We start from the raw sequence: 27,485 nt of genomic DNA on the forward strand, positions 1-27,485 counted from the left end.
AAAACCTCAAGTCAACTCTAAACCTTCTACTGGGGTTGAAAATACCTGTATTTGGCAGGTGTCAGTCAATAGGGAATATTCATATCCTGTGAATAATGATAGTCTTGCCAGCATTGAAGAACTTGATGGGAGAAAGGATGGTCTTCCAGCTGGTAACCTGTGATGGAAAAGATCTCTTATTACCTGCCACTGACTGTCTGTGTGAGCTGAAAGTTCAGCATCATTCCTGGGTCTTTGTTTCCCACATATAAAATAGGAGGGCTGTCAATGGCTTTCCTGCCAAGGCATTGTCCCAGCAGTGCCTTTTGATGGTGTTTCAACAGTGCTGGGGCCCAGAGAGAAGGAATGAACAAGAGCAGTAGGTATGTTCTCTGGTGGTCCACTAACTAGAGAAGTTGGGAGTGGGGGAAGAGAGGCTTAGTCCTATTTCCTTCAACTCCATCAGGGTTCTGCTTCTGGTTAATATGGGAGGTGAAATAGTCAGTTCTAAGTTGTTGTGTGCCAGTGTTTTTTTGGTTGTTTTGTGGTTTGTCTTTTTTTTTTTTTTTTTTTTTTTTTTGAAGCTTGAAGTATTTTTGCTTACATGACTGTGTTCTTGTTAGATGTTGTTAATAAAGCCTGCTTGATCTGATTGGGTCATTTAGCTTAAACTTAGGTTAGATTTTCCTTTGAGCACTAAGGGACCTATCCTGCAAAGTGCTAAGTAAGCATCCTCTGCTTCCACAGCGTTCTCAGTAGAGGGTGGGAACACACCAAACCCCAGAATGTGGCTTAGTCCTCGTGAGGCCCAGATCACAGAGTCTAGCATCACTTGAAAATACAGTAAAGCTTTTCAGACCTGATTTGATTTGTACATCATGGATTCCCCCACAGTAATAATCTCTGTGCCTCAATATATCGTTGTGAGCATTTTGTTAAGCAGTACAGTCTTGCCGTATTTTTCAGGCCCTCTGCTATACGTGTCCTGGTGTAAAAGGAGACTATTTTTCCTGTTAATTTGTTTGGTGCAAGTGAGTGATACAGCTTTACTGCTCCATTTCACCAGAGGCAGTAATTTCAGACAATTATCCCACTTCTCTTGGGCTTAATGACACTACCAGATGATGAAGAGTGAGTGACCTTTCTACATGGAGTCAACTATCATCACTCTGCCACCGAGCTCCTGATTTTTTGTGCTGGAGGAGCAGCCTTCGAAGTAGCCCTGTAGCACCCAAGGGAGCTGTGAAAGAAATAGAGGTCTTTATTGATAGAGGTGTTCTCATGGCTTATGATCACTGGTGCGTTTGGTGATAAACAGTTGTGAGAGCAGGTGAGCAGTATCAAACTGCCATGTCTGCTTGTACGTTTTTCAGGGGAATTTTTTTGAGGTGGTTAAAATGGAGTGTACCAGCTGAAGGTTTTTCTTTGTGAACTCTCCCTCCTCCAAGAAGAACCTGAGACCCTAAATTGTTTATGTGTACATTATATTGACTCTGCCTATTTTGAACTATTTGCCATTCGGTTACCTGGTACTGTGTATGTTTCATGTATCCTGACATGCCTGAGAAGACAGTTTTGATTTGGTAACACTGGCCCAGATTTTACAATGTAGATGTCTAAATCAGATTTTTTTAAATGTCTATATTTAGGTTGCTCAGTACAGTGGCCTCAGTAAACAGGGTGACAAGCACTTGCAGCTGCATTACTGCTTCCATTGATACTATCTCTGCTGTCTGGGGCATTGCTGGCTGAACAGTTCTTAAAGTCACTGCATGTGCACCTAGCATCAGTGAGACATCACGAAAGGAGGAGTTAGTCTTTGGCGCTGGATCCTTTTATCTTTCATTCTATAGGTTAATTAGTTTTGTTACCTATATAGCATCTCATTTTTCTTTTTGTTAGTTTTCATGGCTCTGTCTTTATTAAAGGCTCTGAGGAGATCTTCAGGTTAAAAGCTCTGTATTAGGTGCAAGATTTACTGGTTTTAATCTCAGATTAGCAGAAAACTGAAGTTTTCTGGCCACGTTTACTTCTGTAGACTTCCTGGAAATAGTCAATAACAGAATCTCTGATTACAAAATTTGCTTACCACTCACAGGTCATTTCCCATCTTCAGGTTGCCTTCCAAATTATGGTGATCATTTTGATGGCTGGGTGCTAAGCTATGCAGACAGCAAGGAGTAGGAAGAGATGAAAGGAGTACATCATCTCTGACAATTTTTTATTGCAGATTTGTTGTCCCAAAACCAAGGTCTGTTACCTGGTGTGCAATAGCAAATTCACTTAGAGATGAGGTATTTCCAAATACAAACATAAACAGATACAAACTATTCCATGGTTGTGCAAAAAAGGAGTGCTAGGTGGTGTCCTTCAAAGCTAGCACACACCCCATTCAAAATTCACATATTTATACAATTCAGTTCAGGTTAGTAACTCCCAGTAATCCACCATTTACCAATTGGTCAGTTAATTTACGTAAGATTATATCACTGATTTCTCGTTAAGCATGCTCTTTTAACCTGGGTCAGGGTATTTTGACCTGTAAGCGTGATTTTTAACATTTAAGTGATACCTTGATGATGTCAATGGGTTTTCAGGAGGTACAAGTCTTCAAGGATAGTGTTTTCTGATAAGAGGTTCCTTCAATAGGTTTTCAGGATGTACCAGTCTTCAAGGATGGTCTTTTCTGGTAAGGGCTTCCTTAGCCCTGTTTAATCCACCTGCACAAGGACTTTTTCAGGGCTATCAATTCTCCTCATTAGTCAGTGTTGCCCCTGGGTCATCCTGACCTTTTAGAAGGGCCTTGTATCTAGCCAGGCTTTTCCATTATAACACAAGTCCCAGTTTTAATTATGTGTTTACATAAGTTTCAGTTATTCTTAACTATATGCCTACTGCAGATTTGCTGATGAAGAAGCTGAGATAAGGGTAAATCTTCACTTTTTTTTTTTAAGTCAGTAAGGGTTCTGCCTGTTGAGTTTTATGGGGCCAGGATTTCACTGTGTATTTTGAAAATACTGTGTTTTGACTGCCTTAGCATGAGTCTTATTTTACCAGTTTCTCAAAGACATTTACATGCTGGCCTCATAAAAGGTGCTTAGGTAACACCTAAATTTCTGCAGACATCCACAGTAATGTGGACGTTTTCATACGTTTGTGAGTACATTGAAATGGTAGATCTGTACTGATAGGATTTTCAAGGGAATATAAACAGTTTAGGTGTCTAACTGCCATTTCTGCACAATTATTGTTGCCTAATTATTTTTTAAATCTAGACTGTAAGGCCTTGTTTTTCAGAATTGCTGATGGTTCCTGCTGATTTCTGCACACATAAAAAGGTAAATCGCTGTCTAGAAAGCTTTGCAGTTACTGATCGCCTTTTGAAAATGTGTGCATTTTTTCTTTCTGGGAGGCATATAGCAAGTCACTGTAGCACAGCTGGGAATAGAACTACCTCTGGCTTTGCAATAATACAGGGGCTTCCAGAACAGTGCTTTATCTGACATGTAATTAGTTTTTTGAGAAGACAGGGATCTAATTAAGACTAGCAGAGCAATTTTTTAATTGTTATCTTTAGAAATTAAAATGGTATTCAAAATCTAACTACATGTTGGGATAGGATACTAAAATTATCTTTTGGTTTTTTGTCCTATAGTTTGCTTAACATTTTCTGTAGGAATGTCTGCCAGACTATATTCAGATTGTTTGGGTATAGTATGAAATCAGTATTGTGTGAGCAGTCATGCCTATAGAAGCATTCTTTGGCCCAAAACCAGTCCATGTATTTAGAAATTGTTCCTTATTAGATGAGCTGTTACTAAATATACCAAAAGAAGAGAAAAAAAAAAAAAATCTTCTGTCATGAAGAAGAAATCGGTGTGCGATATTCAGGATCAACTAAAATTCATGAGAGGTTAGTGGAAGAACTGTTTCAGATCTTAGCCAATGCTGCCACTTCACATGCATAAAAAGCGCTTGAGCTGAAACTCCCTGCAGCTATTATTCTGCAAACTAATGGAATATAGTATAGGGGTATGCTTTGATTTCTTTTCCGTGAGTCACGGGAGTTATCAATATCATATTCAACCTACAGCTTTGTTCTCTGAGCTACTAATGAGAAAGGCAAGTGCCATTTTACTCATTCATAACTCATTGAAACTGGCAATGGGAAACATATTTATTAGTAACCTTGACAAAGCAAATTTTATTCTTTAATTTTACTTAAGGTCCTTTTCCATCCTGACTTTAAATGACTATGTGATTAGCTGTCTACCTCTTCCCTAGGAGACTAATTCACTGTTTAGTTGAGTTCTTCATTTCTGATTTTCAGCCAAGTTACACTTTTTCCTCTAATTTCATGTGAATGTGGCTTGCCACTTTCCCTTGGGCGATCGTGTAAATATGATACACATCTTCATGTTTGCACCCTGGAAAACATGTCTCAGCAGCAATCATCACACTTCCTACCACGCTTGCTGACTGATTTGCCATACTCTGTACACCTAGCTGTCTGAACCCATTTCTGGTTTGTTTTTTTTTTCTTGCTGGCCTGTTCTGCCAGATTGGTGACTGTTTCTTGAGGATTCCTGTACGCCCCTCAGTTTATTGACAATCGTGCTCATGCTAAGGACACCCAGGACTGAATGTTGTATTTGAAGTCTGTCTGTGCTCTCACACTGAAACTGTCATATCTGAAGAGAAAGGGGAAAAACGTAATCTTTTCTTCTTGCTGTCTCATTTTGACTTTTCCATTTTATTTGCTGTTTGTGAGTGCATGCTGTTCATGGCTGTAGTATAGTGGCTGAGATGTTACAAGTAATCCCAGTGGGGCTCCAGAGGCGAGAGTTTGACCTGCTGTTGTGTTTTGTGTTGTCCTTTGCAGCACTGTAGTTCTTCGGTGTTTTGGGCTGAGGAGACAAACCCCCCTGGCATTGCGGCTGTCCACATGGCAACTCCTTTTGGTGTCCCTAACCACAGAAAATGGTGTGGGTTTGACCATATTAAGTGTAATGGGACAGCAGGATGACCCAGCCTCTCAGATTGGCAGACAATCCTTGCAGCTGTGTGGCAGAGGAATTGGAAAGAGTGACTGTCACCTTGGATTAAAGCAGGATATGGGTCTGTGGTGTATCATAATCTAGCAATTTTCAGAGTTGCTTGACACAGCCTTACTGACTTGACCAGGAGTCTGTGTGTAGCCGTAAGCAATAGATAAATAACTGGCTGTAGGTATGCCAGTGGCCCTGAATTAGGCAAACACTTCATATTGAAATGAATAAACTAGGTAGGATAATTTCACAGGTAACATGCATTGAAAATCTTGCCCTATGCAATTTTGTTATGTTGAATATGTGCAAGAATATGCATTTTTAGCTTAGAATATTCCCAAAAGCTAGAGTATGATGTTCATATTCTATATTTGGAAGGTAAATATTGAGTTTGTATTGATGTCAATGGAAGCTGTATGTATGGACCTTACAGAAGAAAGTAGGTTTAGTCCTTAAATACAGTAATACAGCTATACCAAGAAGCATTGGGGACTTAATTGGGGGAGGGGAGAAGGAAGGGAAAAATTTGAATTCTGTGAGATACCTCAAAGAACTGAAGAGAAAGAGCATTTAAATTTGTTACTTTTTCCCTGCACAGCAGTGGCTGTCACACAACTCATTAGATAAACAAGCAAAATGCCAACTAATTAATGAATGTGTTGTGTGTTACAAGAAGGATGCCTGTGACTTTTCTCCTTTGCCCAACACTGCATGTAAAGCAAAGGAGCCGTTATGTTTGTTAGGGACATGATGACCTTAAACAATGAATGTCTCCAGGGATTTATATGGGCCTTATTTTTGTTTTTAATGATTGGCAAGATGCTGGAATTAACAACTAAAATGATCGGGTAAAACTTTCTATGACAAGATGCTGTCTTCTGTTGCCTTGATCACTGTAAGTGTTTCTTTTGCAGATTGCCTTGGTTCTCTGCCTTGGGATAATGGTTGTTTCTTTTCATGTTCTTTTATTTTTGTTTTGAAACTAAACACAGAGGTTTCATACAGGAGTTGGTCAAGGGGTTTCTATTCAATTAATCTGAATTGAAAACTGAGTTACTAGAATTACAGCTGCAAGAACAGCCTTCCAGAAGGAACAATGTGGACCAAAACCTTGTTGCTTTAAAATAGTGCTTAACTGTCTCCAAAAAGAAATTGACAGCAATGCTCCAAGATGAAAAAGAAGAAGCTGAACAGAAGAAAAACTTTCCCTCTTAAAATCAAATCAAAACAAAACAAAACAAAAAATCCCAACAAAACAAAAGTGTAGATGTTTATTATATATAGTTATAGATGTAATTATTAGGTAGTGGAAGAAGATGGACCCAGCTGTGGAAATAAGGTGCCCAAAGGCTATGGTCATATATTCTGCTCTGGCTGAACTGGATCAAGAAGTTACTGTCCTGGGTTTGTTCTGGGCTCTGTGTTCTAGGGAAGACTGAAATTGGACAAAGAGCTTTACCAGATGATGAAGGGAGAATTCAAGCCAGTGAGATCAGTGGAGAGAAGTAAGAACACAAAACAGGGGTTTAAAGAATAGCCATGTTAAGGGGCATCTGGACCTGATCAGACTGCAAGAAGAGGTGGCTTTCGTAGTTCTGGGTGAAATGGTCTGATTCTGATACAGTCTGATTGTGGACAACCTAGCTTTGCACACATAGCCATATTTGGATGTAACTCCTTCTAGAATGACACACAGCGCACACTATTTTTTTCCCCAAGTGTGCTCAATTTGCTTATTTCATACGTGCTAATTTTATTTTTAGGAGTGTCCTTGTGTTTATTGGAGTGATGGTTAATCCTGTAGACTTAAGTACATTTGCTAGAAGTTGCCGTGCCATTTTCATTGGATGCTTTGCAAAAGGGAAATGGTTAAGCTTCAGTCTTCTGTATCTCCTTTATTTGAATAACATGCTAAATCAAGCAGGGCTTTATGAATAATGTTCACTATTTGATTCAAATGCACTTCAGTTGTGTGAAAGGACCAGTAGTGCGATTATTCTTAGTGACAAATGCAAACATATAATAACTTTGACTCACTGCCTTTGTTACTCCCAAGTTATGTCATGAAATGAAAGCAGTGCCATTTTTGACGCATTGACACTGTTCATCTCTCTTTGGAATAGTTCTAAGTTGTCAGCAACAGATGTGCCTGGGACTTTTCGTATGTCACCACACATATGCGTTCTCCAAAATCCAGAAGAAAAGATTACTCAGAGTCACTTGTTATTCTTTTCTGTGTAATGCGTAATTGCTGGATCACCATGGGGAGTTTTGATGTAAAGTGAAAGGAGCATGTGTACAAATTTCACATCTTGCAAGCACCTGGCTGGAGCAGCAAAAAGTGGCAATGACTGATGCTGGGTCATCAGTTACTGGATCACTGGGGATATGGAAACTCATTGAACTGATGTGTTTAAGAAGGAGATGTAAGGCGGCCTGAATATCTGAAAACAAATTGCTGAGATGCAGGCATGCACATTTGAAATGTTTTAAAGGGTACTTCAAATGCAGTTTAGAAATCCATGAAGCTGTTTGAATCAAGAATCAAAAAAAAAAAAAAAAAAAAAACCAACAAAAAAAACCAAAAACAAAAAGAAAATACATTTTAATGTAATATAGTGAGATTATTCTTGCTGCTCATGATTAAAAGTCATTCCATGACTGTGTTAATATGTGCATGAAAGCTTAGGTCTACCTCCTTTTAATTTTTGTCTTATTTGTGGAGACTTCTAATTCTCTTTTTCTAATAGTGTTTTTCAATGATTGTTATTTTATAACATCAGGTTTTATACACTGCTTAAAAAAAGCAGGAGGCCTGTGCTTCAATAGGTATAGCACTGTGTGAAACAGCATAAAGCCTGTATATTTATTTGTATTTTAAAAGGCCCTATGCAAACTTTTACTTCAGAACCATGTCAAGTAACATGCTATCTTCTGTATTTCTAACTAACGGTGAATCTGTTCTGTATTTCTAATTTGTGTGTTAGCCTGTCTATCTGTTAGGAGATGCACGTCACTTTGTGGTTAGTGTTCTACGCAACAGGAACTTTTTTCAGTTCTATTTGTAGTTTTCTCAGACTGCTGGGACTGTATTGTAAAGGCATCATGAATGAATGGAATGCAGTACTTCCTGATTTGTATTGGCTAATAGTATTTACTTCAGTCATTAATGTGAATTGCAATATAACAAAATGTGCATTGTGTTATTAAAAATGTACATTTATGAACTAATTTTAAGGTTCTCCATATTTTTTTTACTAAAGACATTGTGAATGCTAGCAATAGTTGATTACAAAATGTACCTGATAGGAAAATTCAGAATGCAGCCATATTTTTTTTTGTATATTTCTGAACATGAGCTTCAGTGGAGCACTTCCTCAGCTGATGTATGCTGGGTAGGACGGAATCTTTCAAAAGCTTCAGAGTGGAAGAGCAAAGTTATTTTCCTGTATTGCAATTGAATTGTTTTTTAGGAACCTCATTGAAAGAGAATTGAGTGTTTCGTAGCACAGTAGTCATACATGCCAAGCAATGAAATATTTTGCTAGTTCACTTGTTCATAAATTGTCAAAAACCCTAACATTTATCATTCCCTTATGAACACCAAAAGGAGAATTTACATTGAGTTCCTGTGTCCTAGCTGTAGCACAGTAGTTATTTTTGCTTATTTTTCACCTGCTTTTATGGTTCTTTTGTTTGTTCTGTTGTCAGCATAGAGCAAAATGGTAGTCTAAGGCTGTGACTTGCAAGGCTTGTCTTTTGATGGTATCCATTAGGCAAAAGAGATCTTTTAGCGGTAGAAAATTACTGCTTCTGGCTGCTGGGTCTCTTCTGCTGTTTGCATGCATGTCATCTCTGTACAAATTGAAAGAAAGATTTGATACTGAAGCCTTCTGCAGTGTGTTTAACTATTAGTTTGGAATTGTAATTTTCTTGAGAGAATTTCCTCATTCATAAGGTCAACTACGGGGGGGGGTGGGGGAAGATCAGTGGATTTATTTTCCTTGTCAAGTACTGCCAATTTTTTGTGTAAATAGCCTACCTAGTTTTTCAGGTGGCAAATATCTGCGTGCCTTCATCTCCTACCAATCCTCAAAGCACTCGTTCAAAGGTCAGATATTTCAGGAATGCAATTTGAAAGTTTTGTTTGAATGGAATCTCACAGTACATTTTCTGAAAATCACAGTTTCCACCCTGTATTTGTGACATGACTTACTGCCAAGCTCTTATGTTTCAGACTGGATCTCAGACTGGTTACTAGAAAAGAGTGTGGCCTATGTGGTGGAATCCTTTTTGAACTAATTTTCTTCCATTTGGGGAAGAAGGCCTGTCAGAGGCAAAATAACATGAAGAGTCAGGTTTCAGGATCAAATGGTGGTCTTGTTGAACTGCAAAAGGAGGCTAAAGGCTGTGAAAGTAATGGGAATCCCCTGAAGAATTTGGAAGTAAACAAAGGTATATGAAGATGGGAGTAAGAATATTTTCTGTATAATTAGTGGACATTCACGTTCTGTTGTGGCATTTTATGTGTAAATACTGAAGGTGAGTAATAATTTTGGGAGTTGATAGCTAGAAATTGGTAAAATAATACAATTTCAGTTGTATCTGTTCAGTTGGACCTTATTCTCATAACTTCCTACTGCCTCACCTAGAAAAGAGTAGAAACATCAAGTCTGTATCGTGCTGTGCTTTCAGAAATACTATACAGGTCATTAAAAAGGCCCTTTGGTCCAAAGTTTTCACCTCTGTAATTGTATTTTTCTTATCAAGGTTTTCACTAATCTTTTCTTCAGTTCACCAACTTGTTTAAAAGTTGACAGTGGCATATAATCAGTGCCACAGTAGCATTTAAGCTTACATATTTGTCCACCGATTACTTTGCTGAGTCTTAGTATTTTTCTTCAGGTATAAAATTTTTTGAATCCTTTTAACTTGTTACATTAGTTTATTGATGAGCTAGATCTGGGATTTTGGATGCTGTAAACAAAAAATAATCTTTTCCAAATTTTGTAGCTCCAGATGTATTAAGAAAGTCCTATTTAATTTTTTCTCAGGTCTTGTTACAGATTGCCATTAGACTACCAAAAGATTGCATATGACAAAAAATCTTGTTTCCTTTCTTCAGCAAGTTTGCAAGCTGTAAAGTTGTAACATTAGCACATGGAGCTCTGGCTCTATTAGAAACAGCTAAAACTGGAATAGAAACTAGATCACAATTTCCACACTTAATAAGGCAGTAAGTCAGCTGTTGGCATAGGACAGAACTGGTTGAATTGTCATAACCATTCCATAGGCATAAATCTTAGACTTGCAGCAGATGCTTCACACTGTTCCTGCTGTGCAAAACAGCTGGAAATTCAGCCTAAAGGATTTCTTTACTTGAGAGAAACTACAGGTGGCATGGAGTTGAGATAACGTGAATATGATGGGAAGATACACTCCAGTCCTACGTACTGGCTCCAGTGTCACTGCTGTGGCTTCAGGATGCATGTCTGATCCTGGGATTTGTACCATGATCAGTAAAACCTGCAGTCCAAGGCACAGGAAACAATCTTTCAACTTTATTTGAAACTGGTTGTTTTCCTTTTTATGAATGTGTTTTGTCACAGTAATGTTTGCGTTCATGTCTTTTTCAGTTTCCATGGACATTTTTCTTTGCCCTGGAAATTTAATTCTGGGGTAATACTTTGCCTCATAGTAGAATCGGTTTGGACTCTGTACTCCTTTTTAACTAGATTTGAGAAATACAGTAATGTCAAATGCAGGTGAAGCTGCGTGTTCTGTATTAGATTGGAACAGTTTAATCTGAAAAACAGCAATCATCTGCTGGATTCCCATCAAATTGATGAATTAGGTCTTAATGGAGATGGACCTTTGCAGGACAATCTTCCTGAAGAAGGAACAGATATAGTTAAAACATTTTGGAAAATGCTTGCAAGGAGTCCCCTGTGAGGAGAACTGTTCCTAAGCTAAGGCTGTGGATCTGTGTGTTAATATTACTTCAAGCAATAAGAAGTTTACATTAAAAACTCATAAGCAGTGGAACATGACAGCTCTCACTGATTTCTCATATGATGCTTTACTGTTTGTTAAACAAAAAAAAATTTTACTAGGCCATTTCTAGTACAAAGCTTTTTCTGAGCTTAAGGATCGAGAAATGTGTACCATAGGATGCCTTTTGCAGAGGACCTAAGCAGAATAAAACAGAAATAACACCATAATTGAGTCTTTGTTTATGGCCAAGAGTTTAACGATGTTCGTGTAGCTATAGGAACATAAGTGAATGAGCAAGGACGATGGTTGGCTGGTTTGAATGTGTTTATAGGAATGGAAATAAATTATAGTGCTATAAGCTGTATTTATAGCAACGCAACTGCAGTAGGGTTGTACAGAGGAACAGCATTGCCAGAAGAAAAAATCACATCCCTCACTGGAATAATCATGTTGTGTGTGGGGGCCAGGCCTAAATTAATTCCAGTTGCATTTCTGAGTACTTAAATGAGAAAGCTGCTTCAGTAAAGGCTTTCTTTGGCTCTGATGTGATTTAACACTGAGAGGCATTGAACATCTATATCTTCGCTGAAGTTAGTTCTGTTTATGGTGCTTTAAGCCATCACAGGCCTGTGTTTCTGTCTTGGCTTTGAATCTCATTGAAGTCAGTGGGAAAATGCTTGGGTGGCTGCAGGATAGGAACCTCTTAAGAGACCTTTGTTAGTCTGGTGTATCTTACTTTCTGACAAAGCAGGTGCACAGTCTGTAGGAAGCTGTTTATCCTGACTGCAGAAAAGTACGCCCAACTGTGATCTTATATGACAGTCACAAAACCAAATTTTGTTCTTTTCAGCAGTTTTATTTGTGCTTTTTGCTCCCATAACCTGCACATAACTAACATAAGATGACAAGCCCAAGCAAAGCACCACCACTTTTTTCTGGGAGCTCAAACAAGCCATTTATTCTCTTCAGTAAATGGGAATGGGCAGTCTAAAAGGCTGTCCCCCCACAAGAGCTTTCTCTGGCATAAATACTTCACTAATACTTCTCTGAGCATGCTGGTCTGGGGACATATAAGAGATGACAGCACAGAGATCCAAACATGTGCTGAAGATGTAAATTTAGATTAAGACAATTAATTGTGGGGTTTTTTTTGGCATTTTGGGTTTTAATCTTCAGTTCATATCACCTTTGAACACTTCCCTCTGAAGTGGCAGCTCAGGCTCATCGATTCCATTGCTGTTTCCAGCGTACTATCATTTAATTTTGGCTCGGCAGATGATTTTCTGTTAAAGCTTTTCAGATGGAGGTTTGATCAGATTTTGATGGGTTTTTTTTTTTTCTGTAAGGAGACTTTTTATTACTAGGATCAAAGAATAATCTCACTTTATGTGTTTTTTACCTTCCTTTCTCCTCTGTGAGGATATTGATTTTAGTAGTGAGACCACTGCTGTATTCAGTGGACTCAAGATCGAATCCTGAATTTGCCAACGGCCATTACAGATCTGATCTGAGACTATTTCTAGCATGCATCTTCATGAACCTTTTCATTTTAATTCCATCTCACAAGACATACAGTATATTTTTTCTTAGTAGTTTCCATTTAACATCACCACAGATGCCAGCTGCTGCTGCAACAGATAACACATGATAAAGAAGGGAGACACACTTCCATAGGGTTTCTGCACATATATGCATAATTATGTGGTTGGAGGACCTGTGCAGACTAGCTGGTCCACCTGTCACTCAAAGCAGATGTTTGAAGTCCAGTTTCAAAGTTTGATGAGGTTGCTGGGGGCCTCACCTGGCTGAATTTTTAATATCTGCACTGATGGAAATTCTGTAACTTCTTCAGCCCCTGTTCCTGTTCTCAGCACAGGGGACTTTTTTTATACATATGTGGAATTTCCCTTCTTTCTTGTGGTTTTTAAGTTGGATCGAGATGTTCTTTAAATTAGAATATGGAGTTAATTCTAGAAAGATGATTTTTTTCGTGGAATAAAAATTAGTACTTGAAGATAATCCTGTATAGCAATTGTCAAGCAAACCCATATGCATCAATTCTGCAGGCAGCGAAGAAGTGTGCAAGCAGTCAGTGTACAGAGTAAGACTAAAGTACTTCTTTTGATAGTAGAAGGAAGAAGTCATGGTTACAAACACAGCATCTAGATGATGGGGTTTGGTAAGAACTGGTTAGTTACTTCATGGGGGTTTTATTGGTAGGGTTGGGGGCTTTTTTGCACCACAGGGCAAAATTCTCCACATATGACTGCACTGAGATAATAACTTTTCCTTATATTGGAATATTTGCCTATTTAAAATGTGATATTTTATGCCATGACAGATTAATTAAATTTAAATACCCAAATCTTTAGAGAAAATGCTCCAAGATGTGGGGATACAGATGCTGCCTATTCCACATATCTGAAAAATAATTAAAAGAGAAAAATCACTAAATGTTGAATATACACAGTGGTGGGATTTAACTCTGGCTTGAGTGAGGCTGTCAAGAGTTGTGGTTAAATCTGTTGTCAATTGTAATAGACACACTGTCTGCTTCTATCTATGAGAACGTTTGCAGCTGTTGAAGAAACAGACATCTTTGCTTCTTAGTCAAACAATACATAAAATGAATAGATGGTGTGCAAAAGCAGGTGACAGAGCTGTGCAGTAATTGAGTTATGGAAGAAAGTGCGAGGACCTACTTTTTCATATTGATCATCTCCTACTGTCACTGGATTATGAAAGTGGAACTCATTTAGTGGAAGACCTTGAGAAAGAAAAAGAAAAAAATCATACCTGTTTTTTTTTGTTGTAGTCTACGTGGAAGCTGTATTCATGCAATTTAGAAATATCCACTGAATCAATTTTCAGAGATGTACAGTACATACCAAAATGTATTGAGGGCTGTGCCATCCCGCCTTTGTCTGCCTGCTTAATTCACTACAGACGTGAACACATGCCATATATTATTTAAATGTGTAAGTTGATACTTACAATTTATAGGATTTAGAAGTGGAAAGAACATGAATTATACAACGGAAAGCTTTCAAAGTGTTGCACAGTTTTCAGTGCTAAATGAAGATGCATAGTAATGTTAAAAAAACATCAAAAGGAGTTGGTGGGTAGTTAGATAACAGAGCTGACTATTGCGCCTCTTCCTACTCTAAGCAGTGAAGGTCTCACTGAATGGTAGGTAAAGCACATGTGGGCTGAGCTGGAGGATCAAGATGGTGTGTTTGTATGACTGTTTTCTGATGAAACAGGTTCAGGTAATCAGTGTACTGAAGCTACCCTCTAGTGTGACCATGGCTCTTTCAAATTTGGTTTGAACTCACCTTGACAAAGAGGTTCAAATATCAAATAAAATTGCCACAATAAATATATGGGTTTGTTGACAGGAAGGAGGCCAAACCATCCAGAGCCTTTTCTAAGACTGAAGTGAGACTAATGTATAAGTGCTCTAGCCAGCAAGAAAGGCTTCCTACCAGAAACCAGATGCAGGAAAAACTGGGCTTTTCTAGCTCTGGTGTTAAAAGAGTAATGTTGGGGTTTTTTTAACTGTAAGTACAGATGTTTTGAAATCTTACTCTAAAGTGAATATAGTGCAGTCTTGATATTTTTTTAAGAAGGTTGAAATCAGAATGTGCCAATTTAGTAAAGTGAGCTTTCAAAATAGGCATGACGTAGAGCCTATTTTTTTGCTGAGCACTTCAAAAGCCATCAAAATAGCTGTACCTTCTGTCCTGAAAACTGTCAGGAACCTATAAATAAACATAAAATAATACAGGATCAGGAAAAAAATGTGATGCCAGCTGTTAATGCTGTTGTTATTAATTGCATTGTTTGTTGTTTTTTTCTTTTCACAGTGTATCCTATTCAGTGCATGTCTCTGAGGATTACCCAGGTACAGTGCAACATTCTTGTCCATGACACATGTATACATGTTACCTCAATTTGCTATATTCAGCTAAGAATACCAGAAAGGGTGTTGATGTCTTCCAGGTGCATCCTTGTGCTAATCATTTTTCATTAGTTGGGTTATTTTCAGTCATGTCTCCTTTTCAGGCATCATTTATCACCTGGGTTGGGGTGAGAAAACGTGGTTACAAGTTTACAAAGGTGGAAGCTTGTGATGCTTTCCCTGTCTGGAACCAACAGTGGTAGGAGTGAGAAAGCACCCAACTCCTCTTTGGCATGCTAGATAAGGCTTGATGTTTCAAGAGGCTGAGCAGTCTGGAGCAAGGCCAGCAAAGCACTTCTGAGTTAGACCTTAATGAGACTACTCACGTTTTTCAGATTAAGCCTGCAGGCTGTTTATCGATGCTTTGCAGGGTCAGTTGGAGCCAAGGGTTTGTGTATGGGTGTGTTTTTGGTAGAATAAGCTTGAAAGCTGTTCTCAGCTGCTCAGTTCTACCTCCTTTTCATACTCTGAGCTGAGCTTAAAGTCATTTGAGTGGCCAATCTAGACAAGGGGAATTACTTATATGAAAGACAGCCAGGCAAGAGCAAAAGCTAGTTTTTCAGCTAGCTTATTTATCTTCACAAATAAGACAGTATATGTATCTCAGTTGGCACAGAAGTTAGCAGAAGCAGGAGAGGGAAGTGGGGATGAGGGCAGACAGGCGCTGTGTAAGTAAAGGTATGTAGTAGTACTGTTGGATTGCACCACATTGTGTATTTTGCACCTGGGTTATTTAATAGTGTAAGTAGTATGAATGATAGGAAGCCCTCTGGCCTTTTTTTTTATCATTATCTATAGTATCTCTGTAATATCTCTACATGAAATATTTTTTGTCTCTTTTAGAATCTCTAAAGAAAGGAGACTTCAGTTGTCTTCACTGATAAGCAGTAGACTATGTTTGAAACACCAGAGTGCTTGAAGCAGATAGAGAAATAAGCATCAGCAGTGATGCTAAGTACAACGATTTATATGAAAGAATGCTAACATTCTTTATGAGAGATATTTTATTTACCAGTAAAAACTGGAAGGAAAACTGCTGCTGCTACCAATGTATTTAATATGTAGTAAGGGATGAAACTGAGATTCATAAAATATGCAGTCATACCTGTAATAAGTTTATTTACTGATAACTCCATTGACCTGACAATGAACAGAGGGACAAATAGTTGAAAGAAAGTCTTCATCATACTTATTAACAGCTTGTTTTATTATATATCACAAAACTTAATCTCTGTTCAACACTAACTAAATAGCAAGCTGGAGCACTGAACAAGCCATTAGTCCCACAGCACATGAGATCTCATCTCCTGCCAAACTGTTCTGTTTGACAGATCAGAAACTTCTCTTACAAATGTTGATTGCAGCATGAGTGCCTCTAAACCCTAATGAATATTCTCTGCTATCACCCCTATATTTGAAAGCCAGATAGAATTTTACACTGTAGCTAACTTGTGGGGGTGGGAGGTTGGAGGGAAGGCTAAACCAGCTGCATCTGTATATTGGTTAAAATCAAACTCTTCAGGGCTTTGGAAGACCTGATTCCATTCATATCTCAAGCTTTTGCAGGATGTGTGTTTGCTTTGTGATGAAGTGGTGTTCGGTTTGTTAGGAATGATAATGACTCTTTGCCATTTTACGGCTTTGGTCATAAAATAGTTGTTTTGACTTTGTGAGACAGATTCTTTGTCTCCGCACTTTGTCTTAAATCTCTAACTGAACATTACTGCTGACTGGCTCTCTTCTCTGGTATGTATGTTACGGGATGTTTCAGGAACATGTCAGGCTGGAAGGCTGTCAAGCCTGGGAAGCTCTGTGCTAATGTCCTCCTTGGCTGGAAGGTAGTTGATAGAGTTGATAGGTGGAAGCTAGTTGACAGAGTTCAGAGCAGCACATGCTCATCAAATTATATTTCTCACAGAATAAATCTTTACAGATCATGTTTTAAGTCCATTAGTGCATAGCTATACCAAAATTCTATCCTCTGGAAAGTAAGTGTGTCATACACAGTGGATCAAATTTGGAAATCCAGGAGAAAGCTGTTGGGATTTATCAGCAAATAAATTGCTAATGCATGCAATAAATATATGAAAATAAAAGACATTAAGTTACTATGCAAATGATGTTCATTCAGCCAAAAGTGATACCACCAGAAGTAAATTTTAGATACTGTAAGAAGAGTTTTGGGTAATGCATATAGCCTATCTGGCTGCATTGCTGGTATGTATGCAGTATCACCGCGTTGGCACTGATAACGGTGTGTAGTTATTACTGAACTGCTCATAAAGCATCAAAAGATTATAAACAGCTGAACATTAAATCATACCTAGGGGAACCATAATATGACATGACAACTTTCAGTAATGGAAGGTGTTTGGAAGTTTCATAATTATGAGCGAAAGGTAAAAATATGCTCACAGAGGCACCTTGAAGAATTTAATAGGAATAGTGTTGAGATAGTAATGTCCCAAAGTTATATCTACATTGCTGAAATTGTGAAAATATCACTGAAAATTTTAGAGGCAGGTAATAACAGTTCCAGCAAAATACCTCTGTAACCATCTTCTCATAACATTGACACCACTGGGGAAAATAATGCACCTAAGGAATAGTTACAGAATATAATGTCAATGAGTAGACTAAAGTCCCGTTAATATGAGTGGATCATGGCTCCTGCGAGAACCATTACAGCAGCAAGCATTTTGCTAATGAACATACGTTCAAAGTGATACGTGTGGCTGCCATAAACCTGTAGAACTCCCATACTCTTATCCCAGTGATCTGTGGGTTGCACACATATTAATCCTTTTCTTAGGCTTCATGAGACTGCAGCAGAGATGGAGAGAACCAGTTTGGCAGTTGGTTTGCTTCATCCCTCCACTAGGTCCAGACACTAGGTCCTGTGCTTAAACAAAGAGGTGTTCTTGGGTGTAGTGTGTTAGAAACTGGATGTTGAAGAAAGGAAACAAAACCCAGTATCTTAATTTCAAGTTTCATTAAACTGATGGAAGGAAAAGAAAAAAAATCCCTAACCGCTGCCAAATAGAAAAGGAAAGCAAAAACTTGGCAGTGAGAAACATTATCCAGCTGCCAAGAAAGAATGACAATGGACATAAAAATATTATTAAAATCTATAAAACCTGTAATTGGGCAGCCCTTTTTTCCCATATATGAATATCTTGGTCATTGTCTATTCTGTACAGCATGTATTGTTGTTTTTTCTACTTTTTCATGTAGCAGTAAGTTCTAGGATATGGATTTTCTTTTGCCAATCCATACATATGGCATTAGGCATGTTTAGAGTCAAATGGTACTTTCTGTTATTCTAGATCAGTAGACACTATAGCAGTAAGTTACATTCCCAAACCTAAGAAAGGAAGGGGCTTGTGTTACTTATACCCAGAGCCATCCAGCACAGTGGGGCTGACACTGACAGCGAGGTGGAGCATACCAGCAGAGGCAAGGCAGGAGTTTGAGAGGAGGGTGAGATGCAGCTATCCTGGAGGCATAATTCACAGCCTGTCCTGCTGACAGGCAGAAGTGGGAGAACGAGTGATTGCTGGCAGAGGGCTGAAGGGTCTCCATTTCATTTGCATGATGCTGTGGCTTTCAGACACCTCCCTGTGCCAAGCGCATAGCTGAGCAAACACAGACTGAGCTGATGGAGCAGGCTGCTGTGCCCACTGGAGCACAGTGCTCTGGGGAAAGTGGTGTCAGCCTCCTGCAGCAATTGCCTGTATGCTATGTATATATGTTGAGCCAAAAGCACATCACACACATTACCTCGTGGCACAGCGCAGGGGTGGAAGTAGGCGAAGGTGTTGGGATGGTGTCAGACTCGGTGGATGTGTGTGACTCTGGCAGGGAAAGCCCCAGGCTCCTGTCTGTGTGGCAGTGCTGCTGGTGGTCTGCAAAGGCAGTGTGGCAGCACCAGGGCTTTGTCTTCATGCAGGATGCTGAGAACCTCTGTAATACAAAGGGTGATGTGTCTGAATTTATTGCTCAATTGATGTTTCAACATTTCACTGGAATCTAAGTGAATCACTGTGGTCTAAGGCTTTGAGATTGCATCCATATGCTTAAAATTACGTGTGAGTTCACGCACTTTGCTGATATGGGACAGGAGTGTTTGGAATTATGATAGATCAAGCCCTTGTTTTACTTCTTTTATTTGCCTCTTTATCTATGATTATCTTAATTGTTAGTCTTTCTGCTCTAGAGCATAAGTTTTGATTCAGCCCGGATCAGTAGAAAACAAAATATTATTACTTTCATAGGCAGTTCAGAATTCACTCAAAATTAGCTTCTGCAGATAAAAAGCTTGCTGCTCCTTGTTTGTTGTTTCTAAACATTTGGTTGGAAAGCAAAGGAAAAGAAAACCAAAGGAAACCTCACCACACAGACCCCTCAGCCTAATCTGTACATTTTTAAGACAATTTGGGATAGACTTTCCATATTCATAGCCATACTTAGTATTTTTGTGAAGTGGGAGGAATTATTTTTTTTTATATTAATCAGGCACAAGAAAGGTTATCCACTGATTAGAAAATACTTCAAACAACCTTTATGTGACTAGGCAAAATGAGGCACAGGTATTTTGCATAATGGGCTGTTAACCCAGCTCTGAATGCAGCCTTCACTCTGCACAGCAGATCTAGCTTGTGTTCTAGTGTCAGACATAGCAAAAAGCGTAAAACATCAAATTCCAGGGGTTTGATTGTATAAAATTTGAGTCTGAATCTTTCATCCTTTATCCTTTTGGTATTTTTTTTTTTCATTAGCAGCCTCAATAGGAAAATGAGGAAGGTGATAGTGCTTGGCTTCCCCAGCCATCTGGGAAGTGGTTCCTTATGGTACAAGGGTGGGACAGGCAGTGTGGGAACAGGTTGGCAGAACACAACCGGGCTTCACCATGCACGGGTGTTTTTCTTTTGCAGATAACACTTACGTTTCCAGTTCCGATAATGACGAAGATGTGTTAGTTACAACAGAGCCAATTCCAGTAATTTTCCACCAAATCGCTACAGGTAATCTTATGTCCCAAGTGTTTTATCAAGTTCATACTTTGTAAGGAAAGATAGGATGTTGCCTGCCCTTAAAGGGAGATATGTTAATGTGTGCAGTTACACAGTTTGTGATTTTCTCACATTCTGCTGTAGTAAATTGTCGTGTATTTCATAATAGAAGAAATTAAAATATTTCTTTTGGGGATCACCACGATTGTGTAGGCAGGATGTATTTTATTCTTTTAATGTCTTGCATTCTGTGCTAAAGCAATTCTCCTTGGATATAGTTAGAGGTGCTTAATACTTCCCAATTATAAGTTTTCATGCTTGCTTGCTTAAAACTTCACTAAATCTTCATGACTGGGGATGAAACAGTCTATAACTATCATTGTCTCTCATGAATTATTTCAGGAAATTTCAAACAAAATGGTCCAGCTGTTTCACTAAATTAGACTATAAAAACCAAACATATTTTTTCCAGAGATTTTGGGAACCTCACATTTGAAATTGTCTCCATACTTTTAAAAAGTGTTTGATACATGAAAGGGTATGCTTCTCAGACATACAGGCATATTTATGCAATATATAATCAAGATTTGTGCATACCCCATAGAGACTTTTCAGATTCTAGCAGACAAATTCCCTGATGATTTCAGGCTGAGGAGAAGCTGCATAGAGCAGTCTTAATTCTGGCAGTTCTTCAGATAGGAACACTTGACTTTGCAGTCTTTTTATTATTATTACAATGCTTTAGGGCTTTTAGGGCGTAACACAAAATTACTTTGAATTCCACTGGAAAAACAGTATGATCTTCAGTCTCTAATCTCATTTTTACTGATGTAAATCAAGAATAATTTTATTAAAGTTGGTGCAGTGGCACCCAAACAAAAACTGGCCATTATAGTCAGAAGATAAATTTTACTCTCAAATATTTCTGTAACTTAAGAAGAAATAAAGCCTGTAATTTAAAATAGAATAAAAAACTATGTCTCGTGTAGAAGACAATATGATTTAATTTTGCTGAGGGAGTGTGATTTTTCATTCTTTAATAAAATATACAAAATTAATAAATGACACTAAATTGTAAATCACAGACTGGGAAAAATAAATCTCCTAGGTGGACCAGCTGAGTTTCATTTCACAGTTAAAAATATGAGTATTCTGAGATACAGGGGCTTCTATTTCACATTTTTCACAAATTTTCCTATTTTCCCTTTTTTTAAAAGAATTAAGAAAAACGAGTGATGTCAACTATTGCTTATCCATAAAATCAAAATTACAGAGGGAGAATGGAGAGGTATGTATTTCTTGTATCACATTTTAACAGAAGCTTTTTTAAGAAACCACAGAAAGTAATAAAGTGTGAATGTTTACTATATCATACCAAATGTATGCCTGTGCAAGCTCTACACATTTCACTTGTTATAAGATGGAATAGTTCCCTGAGTTTCATACCTAGATTAACCAGTGAATCACTTAGTTGGGATAGGGATGCTCCCATCCTAGGAAATACGGTTTTCACATTTATTTCATTTTTTGTTCAACATTGGTATAGACCCCATCTGCCTTAAAAATACATCTCTTCTGGAGAATTAGATCATGATTCCATTACCTTTTAATCTACTCTTTCACATAGCATCATATCCCATTTATTAGCTCACTGCTTCTTTGTCTGACCTACAGAAGCCCTGCTCAAAGCTCTAGACCTCTGCATGACTCTATTCACCATAAGTAGTGTCTGGGGTATTTAGGCCTTCCAGTCATGGTTGTATTTTTGTTGTACCTCTGGTATGAGTCACTCACCAGTCTCACAGAGACATTAGCTCAAGCACAGAGTGGCACTACAGTGAACTCCGCAGGGCTTGAGAGTGTTACAGGCTCAAAGAAAGTAGTACCACATAGGCTCCTACCCCAAACAGGAATTGACCACTGTATCAAGAATAAAGACTTCCCATGGTAAGGTTGGTTGCTACGTTTCTTGATGACTGTTTTTTAAGCATCTATGATTGATCCTGGAAAGGAAAGATAAAGCATGGCCAGATACGCTGAAGTGTATGGTTGGGTTTTTTAGTAGATGTGATCTGATTTGTTGTAAAATGCTGCACTGGAAGTACTTTGCTTCTACTGCCTTGTCATTGTATACAGAGCTTGGTAAACTAGAAGAGTTCAAATATAGGAAGAATTTACCTATTTGGTTAAAAGCCTGAGATATATTTAGCTTCGATGTGACAGAGTTTGAGCTTTTATTTTGTTTTAGTTGAACGTTGAAAGAGACACTTACATGTGACATTACTGGGGAAAAAAAAAACTTTAACACTGACTATTTCTATTGGCTAGAGGTTTGGTTAGGGTAGGATTGGTTTGTCACTGTTCTAATGTGAGAGTTTCATTTCTCTTGGGTTTGTGTTGAATTTTTGTTCTGTTGAGTTCTGTTTTAACACACACTTCCCCTTGAGCTAAGCTTATTATAAACAAAGAAGACTAAAGTCACTTCATTTCTTTTCAAAGAAGTAGAAGCAGATTTTTTTATGCCTTGTCACAGAAAATTGCTGTGAAATTGGCTGAGATACAGTTTTTGTTCTATAAATGTGTACAGTGAATAGAGCTGGAACTTAGAAGCAAAGGTAGGGAAATAGGATTAGAAGCTCTGACCATAGAAATTGATGATAGGGTATATTTGACATTTATGACTATATGGGATTTAGGGGTAACTTTAATTCTTTGATTTATGCATCTGATTTCCATTTCATTATAGCAGTTCTGTGCAGAACATAAGCACAAAATAAACAGGGAGTATACCATGGTCAGGTTGAATTGAAGAATTATGTCTTGAACAGGTGTTCTTTAGGGTATCCTTATCAGCATAAGGCCTAGAAATCATACATGGATTGTGTGAAACAAGAACTAATATCTTCAAGCAATTATATGATTATAAGTAAAGGTTCCATTGGTGGGAAGCAGAATATAACACTTCAGCTCATGCTGAGATGCAGTCTGTACAAGGATCAGTACTATTTACTTGAGTGCAATTACAGAGCAGCCTACTTAGAGTAGGTTTTACGTGAGTAAGCATATTACTTATCCTTCATTTTCAAGGTCTCAGATCAGAAGTAGTCAGAAAATTAAGTATGAACTTCTCTGGCAGCAGGCTGGAACTTCTGTTAAAAATAATAATTAAGCAGCAATCTGTCAGTTTTTCAGAGAAAGGAATTTAAGAGATCCCATGCTTGGATTTGATTAGCTTAAACTGTTCCAATTGATTTACCAGAATAAAGTAAATTAAAATTTTATTAGGTCACTGAAACACCAAATTAAGTCCAGAACCTGTCTTGGTGGGTAGATTATGCTTTGTTTAGCAAAAGAACAGAGTGAAGTATGCCTGCATAGTCTACTGAATTTCCCAGTTTCATAAAATACCATGCTGTGTCTGTAGCCAGACAAATTAATATATGTCCAGCTTATTTTCAGGGTATATTCAGGTACCCAGTTCGTAGGTGCTTATTTTGCCTGATACTTCACTGTTCTTAAAACAGGCCTTTAATACTTATCTGGAAAAATGGTACTAAAAGATCTCTTAAGAAATGGTACTATGAGCTTATTGGTAAAAACATAATTCCTTTAGTTATAATTAGAACTATAAATGCAAGATAAGCATATCGCTTGTATCATTGTTAACTATCGTTTTCCATTAAGGAGTCACGGCACAACAGCACAGTTGAAGAAGACTCTGAAGGAGATAATGATTCTGAGGAGTTTTATTATGGTGGACAGGTAATGGGGGAAATTTTTGCGCAAGTTTCAATAGATCAGTCTTTGAAAGCTTCTGTTATTCATTCCATTGTAAATTTATTATAATAATGAATTTCTTATGTTTATTCAACATCAAATAGAACACCATGGGTATATATACACAGTATTTCATAGCAGAAATATTGAATATGTTATACTGTATAATTATATCAAATTTAAAATTAGTTTGTTTACATTTGCAGAGCTCTTAGAATAGAAAACACGGGTAATCTTCAGAACATTTGAAAATAGAGGCCAGTTACTTACTTCCAGGAAATAGATACTCACTTTTTAAAGCTTATCCTGTTACTGATACAAATGGGAAGTCAGGCTGGATCCAAGTCTTTTTCCTTCTGGAGGAATGTCATTTTGTAAAGTCAAAACCACTGCAATTTAATGATGAAAATGGTTATTAAAAAACAATTTTGATATAGGCAATAGTCCATTCTTTTTCTGAGATGAACAGTTAAATTTACCTTGAAAAATGCTACTTATTTTCAGATGAATATACTGCTCAGTGTCTTCCCTTCTTGTTCCCTCAGCAGAATCAGTTATTATTACATTCTCTTATGTATTGGGAAATAAGATCTCTTAATCTCTTTTCCTTTTACAGTGTCAGTAGAGCGCTTCATGCTGCTAGTCTCTTTATTCAGATTTTTCTAATATTTTTAGTCTAACTCTTGCCCTAAAGGATTCATTCCTCGCTTGTGCTATTAGAACTGTATATTTCAATGAACATTTTAATGAATTATTATTGTTGTTTGTGGAAGTTGTTACTGCCTCAGCCTTGTGGCTGAAGCCATCCGTGCCCTGGGTGCAGAGCCAAGGCAGCAGGAGCATGCCAGCCGTGCCAGCCAGTTGGGTCAGTGCAGAAAGCGTGGGATGCTGATGAGCAGGACATCAGCGAGCCTCGTCTTTTGCAGAGCCAACAGTGTGGTGGGGTTTCAACACGAAATATATGTTGAGTTGCTTTATTCTAACAAAAAACCCCAAGCTTACACACCCCTAAAAGGCTGTTAAAAGTGAAACTGGAACTGAAAGACTGTATTTTCAGTGTCAGAAATAACTGACATGGGGTATTGACTCATGGTCGTTTTAGAAATGAGTGCAGGAATTGCTTCCTTTTAGCTGCTGACTCCTGCAGCCCCACAGAGCACAGAGGAGGACCATGTGCACATGCTTCAGTGCAAACAGCAATGTCTTACTTTAATCTTACCTGAGAGAAAAAAAAATCTTCTGATTTTCCCCTGTAGTGATGAGTAGTGTGTACCGGCTCCATTTTTCAACTATGGCAGAAAGGGCGGTAACCTGAAGGTGAAGGAAAAGGCAGCAAACAGTGCTTATTTCTTAAACCAGCGCTAATGCATTTGGTAAAGGATGCCTTCCAGAGCCCAAATGAATGAATAAATATTAACTCTGAGATACAAACACAGAGAGAAGTACATAATTTTGCAAGGTGTAGGAGAGCTGTGTAATAGACAGTACTGATTAGAATTTAGTTGCCTTATATTTGAAGTATGAGCTACATTATATTGCATTGTCATTTTCTAAAGGTAATACATTTAACTGAAGGAATTACAAATGGCAAAAACTCCCCAGTTAGGTCAGCAGTAAAAATAAAATATCAGATGACTATGAATGTCTTGAGTATAGGATATTCAAAAAGCAAAACAAGGAGAACAAACAAGAAGACATTATAGAAGGTATATCTAACAAGAGGGGAAAAGGGAAATTTTGAATTTAAAATTTCATGGTCAAAACGACAAAATTCTAAGGAAGACCTGTAGAATTAAAGAAAATGTTGAGGACTCAGAAAATAAATAAGGAAATATGGTAATGAGCATAGTCCTTTGAGAGATAAAGAAAGCGGTCCTTTTTCAGATAAAGTAATTGTAAGTGTTATTAAGTGAGTACCAAATATGTTCCAATGACAAAATAGGTGACTGTATATGTGGGGAACAAGCAAGGCAAACTGCTTCATTTGAGACAAGTGTCTGCTGTGCCCATAGAGAAAGGGGACAAAAATTCTGGCTTTAGCAACTAGAGGAAAAAGATGCCAGTGTAACTGTGTGCAATACAGTTGGGAAATGCGGAGGTCAGGGATAACTCTTACAATTTCTAAGTGTTTACAGCTGGAAAGACAAGAAAGCATCTGATGATGAAACAAGGACCATGGAAGATGAGAAATGGCATTTGATGGGCAATGAAAGCAAGATACAATCTTTTGGTCCTAAGTTAAATGTTTGTGTCTGTTTCCTAAGCACCTGCTTGTAATCCTCCCTAAGGATTTGATGGATAAATACTTTAAAGTAGCTAAGTGGTTCAATAGCCTAAGACTGATTGATTTACAGTGGGATTAAGGTTTGTAAATCACTTAATCTCCTTTAAAAACATAACCTTTTGTCATTAGGTGGGACAAAATAATGTACATCGGTCTCAGATTAAAAATGGAGAGTTTCTAATCGCAGACCTTTCAGATACAACAAAGTTACAAGATTTTTTAGCTTGTATATGCACTTTCTCTGAGACTGTTAATTCTCAATTTGAATCTAAGTTTTCTACATTTGCAAATGAGAATAAGAGATTGAAACAGTTATAGAGCTTCCTTTGGTGCTCTCTCTCCTGCTCTGTTGTGCTTCAGTTACAGGAATACTTGCAAATGCAGATACACGAAATTTGGCAGTCTCCTTTGCATACATAAGCATGTCTGTAGCACTAATTCAGGGGTGGAAAATATCATACTGTGGTCTTACAATTATTGTTGCCTTTTTGAGTTCATAACCTCTTACCATCAGAAAATAGATTGGAGAAAGCATTCTATTGAGCAGTTCAGTGTTCTGCATAGTGTTCCTTTTGGATTTTACTATTATTGATACATAGACTGATTAAAAATATGTGGTGTAGGTCCCACAAAGGTAGTGAGTGCACCACAGCTACAATTTGTGAAACGATTGCTGTGCTTTCTTTGCAAGTAGGACAGCCATTACTTATGCATCTTTAAAGAATTCATCTTTGCATGTAAAAAGGATTAGTTAGCTCCTACATAAAGTGGGAAAAAGAATATAATAATGGTTTTCTTTTTATACTCTTCTACTTGAAAAATTGTTCTGACATGCCTGCCCAAACAAAGGAGGGAGACTTGGCTTATATCCTGCTGGTCATGAATATCATTGATACCACTGATAAACATATGCCACTGGTATGCTGATGAATTCTGTGCCTTATATTTGAAGAGTTCTAAGTCTAATCAAATAATTCTTTGCTAATTTTTGCATGTAGAAAGTGATCAGCTGATTACTATTTTAATTCTATTGAAATCTATTTAATTAGATTAAAAAGTACATCTCTAGATATCAGAGCTGCAAGTGTTACTGCACTGGTCTACAGATTTGGATGTACAAATGGAAGAAACAGTACTGCAGTTAGATACGGTTGCTGCAATAGCAAACATTCTCTGCAGGAATTCCTGTATGAGGATATACATGTCTAAAGACATCAGTTACACTCTTGTGCTTTGCTTTCTGCATTTTTTTGAAGCTACGAGCCAAATCCTACTCTCATTTCTGAATCTGTCCAAATCCAGGGAGTTCATCAACTTTTGTGGAATTACTGTCATTCTAATTGTTGTAAAGAAATAGAATTAAGCTCACACAATCGAGAGCATATTGCTTAACAGGGAAGTAGTAATAGACTTTGAACAGATTGTTATAA

General features: G+C 37.8%; 1 protein-coding gene across 2 annotated transcripts in view; it reads left to right on the forward strand.

The window, feature by feature from the left end:
* Positions 1-27,485, forward strand: part of PARP8 (poly(ADP-ribose) polymerase family member 8) — a gene marked incomplete at both ends in the record, with an annotated part of 108,918 nt that overhangs the window by 37,552 nt on the left and 43,881 nt on the right. For both annotated transcript variants that reach the window (XM_080638213.1, XM_080638214.1), the window contains 4 exons: positions 14,888-14,925; positions 19,917-20,006; positions 21,212-21,282; positions 23,679-23,756. In XM_080638213.1, coding sequence (XP_080494339.1) covers positions 14,888-14,925; positions 19,917-20,006; positions 21,212-21,282; positions 23,679-23,756 — 277 coding nt within the window. The remainder of the gene's footprint in view (positions 1-14,887; positions 14,926-19,916; positions 20,007-21,211; positions 21,283-23,678; positions 23,757-27,485) is intronic.

This window comes from Psittacula echo, assembly GCF_963264785.1.
Source record: "Psittacula echo genome assembly, chromosome: Z".
NCBI classification, from domain to species: Eukaryota; Metazoa; Chordata; class Aves; order Psittaciformes; family Psittacidae; genus Psittacula; species Psittacula echo.